This window comes from Oenanthe melanoleuca, chromosome 25, assembly GCF_029582105.1.
Source record: "Oenanthe melanoleuca isolate GR-GAL-2019-014 chromosome 25, OMel1.0, whole genome shotgun sequence".
NCBI lineage: Eukaryota > Metazoa > Chordata > Aves > Passeriformes > Muscicapidae > Oenanthe > Oenanthe melanoleuca.
The window spans coordinates 4128346-4135896 of NC_079358.1; the positions used below are offsets into that span (position 1 = coordinate 4128346).

The window sequence follows — 7551 nt, forward strand, 5'->3', positions numbered from 1 at the left end:
CCCCCTCCCCCCTCCTTGGCCCCTCCCCCTTTCCCCGCCCCTCCCCCCCTCCTTCTCCTCCCCTCCCCCACCCCGGCCCCTCCCGCCGGTGATTCCCGATCCCGAGGCCCCTCCCGAAGCCGCCGGGACCCCCCTAAAAAATCCCAAAAAAAAAAAAAATTTGGGGGGGGATCACCCTTCCCCCACCCCCCCCCCCCACCCTGAGAAATTCCCAAAAATCCCCCAAATTTTTATTTTATTTTATTTTATTTTATTTTTTTTTTTCCCGGAGCATCCGCGGCTCCATCCCTCCGCCCCTCCCCCACCCGTGGGAAGATTCCCCCTCCCCCCCCCCCCCCAAAAAATTTTTTGGGGGGATCCCTCCCCCTCCCCCACCCCCTCATTTTATTCCCGGATTTTTTTGGGATTTTTTTGGGATTTTTTTGGGGGGAAAAAATTTCGGGAAGATCCGGCCGAGGTAAGAACCGCCCCTCCCCCATTCCCCTCCCCCCAAAATTTTTTTGGGGGGGGGGGGGGGTCCTGAGGGTCCCAAAAAATTGGGGGAGGGGTCTCAGAATTTTGGGGGGGGTCTGGAATTGGGGGGAGGGGTCCTAAAATATTTGGGGGAGGGGAAAAATTTGGGGGGAGGGGTCCCAAAAAATTGGGGGAGGGGTCTTGGAGTTGGGGGAGGGGTCCTAAAAATTTTGGGGGGGGGGGGTCTCGGAATTGGGGGAGGGGTCAAAAAAAAATTTTGGGGGGGGTCTTGGAATTTTGGGGGGAGGGGTAAAAATTGGGGGAGGGGTCCTGGAATTTTGAGGGGGGGGTCCAAAAATTGGGGGAGGGGAAAAAATTTGGGGGGGGGGGGAATTTTTGGGGACCCCTCCCCCAATTTCTGCCCCCCCCCAAAAAATGCCCAAATTTTCCCCCCAAAATTTTTTTTCCATTTTTTTGGGATTTTTTGGGGGGGGCGTGGCCGCCCCTCCCCCGCCCCCCGGGGTTGAATTATGCAAATAATTAATTAATTAATTAATTAAATAATTAAGGGCTGGCAAAGTGGGGGAGGGGCTCTAATAATTATTAATTGTTTCATTTTAATTATTAATTTGTGATCATTATTATTTGTTTATTGTTAATTGGGAGTAATTTATTATTAATTAATTCGGGGGTTAATTAAAGGCGGGGAAATTAAAAATTATTTTAAAAATAATTAAATTATTTATTAGTTATTTAATAATAGTTGTGAAATATTATTAATAGTAACTAAAGGAAATTAAAATTTAAAAATTCGATTTTTAATTTTAATATTTTATATTTTAGGTTAAAATAATTATTAGTTATCTAGTAATTACTATTAATTATGTATTAATTAATTTATATTTGTTAATTGGGTTAGGGATTAATTAAAAGGGAGGAAATTGAAAAATTGGGGAAATTGCGTTTTTAGAAATAAAATTTTATTATGTAATTAATAATAATTAATTATTAACTAATAATTATTAATAATTATTTATTAACTAATTTTTTGATATTAATTGGGTCAAGGGTTAATTAAAATCAGGGAATTGAAAAATTGGGAAGATTGTATTTTAAAAAAAAGAAAATTTCATTTAACAAAACTTAGAATTATAAAATGGAAAATTTCCAATTGAAAAAGTGGGGGAAAAAATCGATTTAAAAATTAATATTAAAAAATAATAAAATAATAAAAAATGGGGAAAAATAAAAAATTTTAAAATGGGGAAAATTCGACATTTCCAAAGAAAATTTGAATTTTTTTTTTTTTTAAATCAGAATTTTTTTACAAAATGAGAAATTTGAAAAATGGAGGGGGGGGGGGAATAATTTGATATTAAAAGAGAAAATTAAATTTAAAAAAATTAAAATTTGAATTTAAAAAATGGTGAATTTCAAAATTTTGGGGTGTCCCAATTTTGGGGTGTCCCATATTTGGGGTGTCCCAATTTTGAGATTTTTTAATGGGATTTCTTCCAATTTTGGGGTGTCCCCAATGGGATTTTCCCCAATTTTGGGATGTCCCATATTTGGGGTGTCCCAATTTTGGGGGTTTTTTTTAATGGGATTTTTTTCCCAATTTTGGAATGTTTTTAATGGGATTTTCCCCAGTTTTTGGGTTTCCCAATTTTGGAGTGTCCCATATTTGGCATGTCCCAATTTTGGGATTTTTTTAAATGGGATTTCTGCCAATTTTGGGGTGTCCCCTCTAGGATTTGTCCCAATTTTGGGATGTCCCAATTTTGGGATATCCCATATTTGGGGTGCCCTTTATAAGATTTGCCCCAATTTTGGGGTGTTTTTAATGGGATTTTCCCCAATTTTGGGATGTTATTAATGGGATTTTTGCCAATTTTGGGGTGTTTTTAATGGGATTTTCCTCAATTTTGGGGTGTTTTTAATGGGATTTTTGCCAATTTTGGGGTGTTTTTAATGGGATTTTCCCCAATTTTGGGATGTTATTAATGGGATTTTTACCAATTTTGGGGTGTTTTTAATGGGATTTTCCTCAATTTTGGGGTGTTTTTAATGGGATTTTTACCAATTTTGGGGTGTTTTTAATGGGATTTTCCCCAATTTTGGGATGTTATTAATGGGATTTTCGCCAATTTTGGGATGTTTTTAATGGGATTTTCCCCAATTTTGGGGTGTTTTTAATGGGATTTTTGCCAATTTTGGGATGTTATTAATGGGATTTTCCCCAATTTTGGGATGTTATTAATGGGATTTTTGCCAATTTTGGGGTGTTTTTAATGGGATTTTCCCCAATTTTGGGGTGTTATTAATGGGATTTTTGCCAATTTTGGGGTGTTTTTAATGGGATTTTCCACAGTTTTGGGGTTTTTGTTCCTCAGATGCCGCCGCCCCCTCTGCTCTTCCTCCTCCTCCTCCTCCTCCTCGTCTCCTCCTCCCGCGGCGCCGTCCACGTCAACCTCACCGAAGGTATCCCAAATTCCCACATTTTGGGGTCCATCCCCAAATTTTTTGGTGTCCTCAATCCCACATTTCCATCCCAAAATCCCAAATTTTCCATCCCCAATCCCAAATTTTCCATCCTAAACCCCACGTTTCCATCCCAACCCATTTCTATCTCAATCCTTCATTTTTGGGGTCCCAAATCCAACATTTCCATCTCAAAATCCCAAAATTTCCATCCCCAATCCCAAAATTTTCATCCCAAATCCCAAAATTTCCGTCCCAAATCCCAAATTTTCCAACCCCACATTTTTTGGTGTCTCCAATCCCATATTTCCATCCCAAATCCCAAATTTCCCAAATTTTCCATCCCAAATCCCATATTTTCCAACCTCATATTCCCATCCCAAATCTCTCATTTTTGAGGTCTCCAATCCCACATTTCCATCCCAAATCCCAAATTTTTGGTTTCCCCAAACCCACATTTCCATCCCAAACCCTAAATTTTTTATCACCCCCAAACCCCAAATTTCCCACTTCCAACCCCAAATTTTCCACTTCCAACCCCAAATTTCCCACTTCCAACCCCAAATTTTCCCACATCCAACCCCAAATTTCCCACTTCCAACCCCAATTTTCCCACTTCCAACCCCAAATTTCCCACTTCCACCCCCAAATTTTCCCATTTCCGACCCCAATTTTCCCATTTCCAACCCCAAATTTCCCCACTTCCAACCCCAAATTTCCCACTTCCACCCCCAAATTTTCCCATTTCCGACCCCAATTTTCCCATTTCCAACCCCAAATTTCCCACTTCCAACCCCAAATTTTCCCACTTCCACCCCCAAATTTTCCCATTTCCAACCCCAAATTTCCCCACTTCCAACCCCAAATTTTCCATTTCCAACCCCAAATTTTCCCACTTCCAACCCCAAATTTTCCCACTTCCACCCCCAAATTTTCCCACTTCCAACCCCAAATTTCTCCTTCCAACCCCAAATTTTTCCACTTCCAACCCCAAATTTCTCCTTCCAACCCCAAATTTTCCCACTTCCAACCCCAAATTTTCCCACTTCCAACCCCAAATTTTCCACTTCCACCCCCAAATTTTCTCATTTCCAACCCCAAATTTCCCACTTCCAACCCCAAATTTTCCCATTTCCAACCCCAATTTTCCCACTTCCAACCCCAAATTTTCCATTTCCAACCCCAAATTTTCCCACTTCCAACCACAAATTTTCCCACTTCCAACCCCAAATTTCCCACTTCCAACCCCAAATTTTCCCACTTCCAACCCCAAATTTCTCCTTCCAACCCCAAATTTTCCCACTTCCAACCCCAAATTTTCGCACTTCCACCCCCAAATTTTTCCACTTCCAACCCCAAATTTCTCCTTCCAACCCCAAATTTTTCCACTTCCAACCCCAAATTTCCCACTTCCAACCCCAAATTTTCCACTTTCAACCCCAAATTTCCCACTTCCAACCCCAAATTTTTCCACTTCCACCCCCAATTTTCGCACTTCCAACCCCAAATTTTCCGCTTCCCATCTCAAATTTTCCGACTTCCAACCCCAAATTTCCCACTTCCAACCCCAAATTTCTCCTTCCAACCCCAAATTTTTCCACTTCCACCCCCAAATTTTCCATTTCCAATCCCGAATTTCCCATTTCCAACCCCAATTTTCCCACTTCCAACCCCAAATTTCCCACTTCCAACCCCAAATTTTTCCACTTCCACCCCCAAATTTCCCACTTCCACCCCCAATTTTCGCACTTCCAACCCCAAATTTCTCCTTCCAACCCCAAATTTTCCCACTTCCAACCCCAAATTTTCCCACTTCCACCCCCAAATTTTCCCACTTCCAACCCCAAATTTCTCCTTCCAACCCCAAATTTTTCCACTTCCAACCCCAAATTTCTCCTTCCAACCCCAAATTTTCCCACTTCCAACCCCAAATTTCTCCTTCCAACCCCAAATTTTTCCACTTCCACCCCCAAATTTCTACTTCCACCCCCAAATTTTCCCATTTCCAACCCCAAATTTTCCATTTCCAATCCCGAATTTCCCATTTCCAACCCCAATTTTCCCACTTCCAACCCCAATTTTCCCACTTCCAACCCCAAATTTCCCACTTCCTACCCCAATTTTCCCACTTCCAACCCCAAATTTTCCCACTTCCAACCCCAAATTTCCCACTTCCAACCCCAATTTTCCCACTTCCAACCCCAAATTTCCCACTTCCCACCCCAATTTTCCCACTTCCAACCCCAAATTTTCCCACTTCCACCCCCAAATTTTCCCACTTCCAACCCCAATTTCCCCACTTCCAACCCCAAATTTCCCACTTCCACCCCCAAATTTTCCCACTTCCAACCCCAAATTTTCCCACTTCCAACCCCAAATTTCTACTTCCACCCCCAAATTTTCCCACTTCCAACCCCAAATTTCTACTTCCACCCCCAAATTTTCCCATTTCCGACCCAAATTTTCCCACTTCCAACCCCAAATTTCCCACTTCCAACCCCAAATTTTTCCACTTCCACCCCCAAATTTCCCACTTCCACCCCCAATTTTCGCACTTCCAACCCCAAATTTTCCGCTTCCCATCTCAAATTTTCCGACTTCCAACCCCAAATTCCCCTCTTCCAACCCCCCAAAATTTCCCGGCCGTGCCCCCCCAGGCTGCCAGATCATCCACCCGCCGCGGGACGGGGGGATCCGGTACCGGGGGCTGACGCCGGACGAGGTTCGGAGCGTTCGGTTCCTGCCCTTCGACTACGAGATCGAGTACGTGTGCCGGCCCGAGCGCGAGATCGTGGGGCCCAAGGTGCGCAAGTGCCAGCGCGACGGCACCTGGACGGCCATGGGCCACCCCAGCCGCTGCCGTGAGTGTCACCGGGGCGTCACCGGGGTGTCCCTTTGTCACCGTCGCGGTGTTGTCGCCGTTTTGTTGGTGTTTTCCGTCCCGTAAATGTTCTTGTTGCATCAATGTCAATGTTCCCCTTGATATCACCACCCCATCGTTGTCACCATCCCATCATTGTCACCATCATTGTCACCATCTTATCACCATCCCATCAGCCAAAATTTCCATTTTTTTGGTGTTTTCCGTCTCGTAAATGTTCTCGTTGCGTCAACGTCAGCCTTGAGTCAAGGTCAACGTCCCCATTGATGTCCCCATCCCATCATTGTCACCATCCCATCATTGTCACCATCATTGTCACCGTCCCATCATTGTCACCATCTTATCACCATCCCATCAGCCAAAATTTCCATTTTTTTGGTGTTTTCCATCTCGGAAATGTTCTCGTTACGTCAACGTCAACGTTGCGTCAAAGTCAACGTCCCCGTTGATGTCACCATTTTGTCACCATCCCATCATTGTCACCATCTTGTCACCATCCCATCATTGTCACCATCCCATCAATGTCACCATCATTGTCACCATCCCATCATTGTCACCATCAGCCAAAATTTCCATTTTTTTGGTGTTTTGGTGTTTTCCATCCCGTAAATGTTCTCATTACATCAATGTCAACGTTTCCGTTGAGGTCACCATCGCATCATTGTCACCGTCCCATCATTGTCACCATCCCATCATTGTCCCCATCCCATCATTGTCACCATCATTGTCACCGTCCCATCATTGTCACCATCCCATCAATGTTATCATCAGCCAAAATTTCCATTTTTTGGTGTTTTGGTGTTTTCCATCCTGTAAATATTCTTGTTACGTCAATGGGTGCATCAGGGTTGATGTCCCTGTTTTGTCACTATTGATGTCCCCGTTTTGTCATCGTTGATGTCCCAATTTTGTCACCATCCCATCATTGTCACCATCATTGTCACCGTCCCATCATTGTCACCATCTTATCACCATCCCATCAGCCAAAATTTCCATTTTTTTGGTGTTTTCCATCTCGTAAATGTTCTCGTTACGTCAACGTCAACGTTGCGTCAAAGTCAACGTCCCCGTTGATGTCACCATTTTGTCACCGTCTCATCATTGTCACCATCTTGTCACCATCCCATCATTGTCACCATCCCATCAATGTAACCATCATTGTCACCATCCCATCATTGTCACCATCAGCCAAAATTTCCATTTTTTTGGTGTTTTGGTGTTTTCCATCCCGTAAATGTTCTCATTACATCAATGTCAACGTTTCCGTTGAGGTCACCATCGCATCATTGTCACCGTCCCGTCATTGTCACCATCATTGTCACCGTCCCATCATTGTCACCATCTTATCACCATCCCATCAGCCAAAATTTCCATTTTTTTGGTGTTTTCCATCTCGTAAATGTTCTCATTACGTCAACGTCAACGTTGCGTCAAAGTCAACGTCCCCGTTGATGTCACCATTTTGTCACCATCCCATCATTGTCACCATCGTTGTCACCATCCCATCATTGTCCCCATCCCATCATTGTCACCATCATTGTCACCATCCCATCAATGTCACCATGTTGGCATCATCTCATCAGCCAAAATTTCCATTTTTTGGTGTTTTGGTGTTTTCCATCCCGTAAATGTTCTCATTGCGTCAATGGGTGCGTCAGGGTTGATGTCACCATTTTGTCACCGTTGATGTCCCCATTTTGTCACCATCCCATCAATCGTGGGGCCCAAGGTGCGCA

The 7551-nt window shown here is 43.4% G+C and overlaps 1 protein-coding gene across 1 annotated transcript; it reads left to right on the plus strand.

Annotated features, from left to right (window-relative positions):
• Window positions 1-325: 325 nt before the first annotated feature.
• LOC130262896 (gamma-aminobutyric acid type B receptor subunit 1-like) lies at window positions 326-5919 on the plus strand. Its single transcript, XM_056510401.1, has 3 exons — window positions 326-457; window positions 2847-2934; window positions 5592-5919. Exons 2-3 carry the CDS (start codon window positions 2847-2849, stop codon window positions 5879-5881), a joined length of 378 nt encoding a protein of 125 aa, XP_056366376.1. The 5' UTR covers window positions 326-457; the 3' UTR covers window positions 5882-5919.
• Window positions 5920-7551: the final 1632 nt, after the last annotated feature.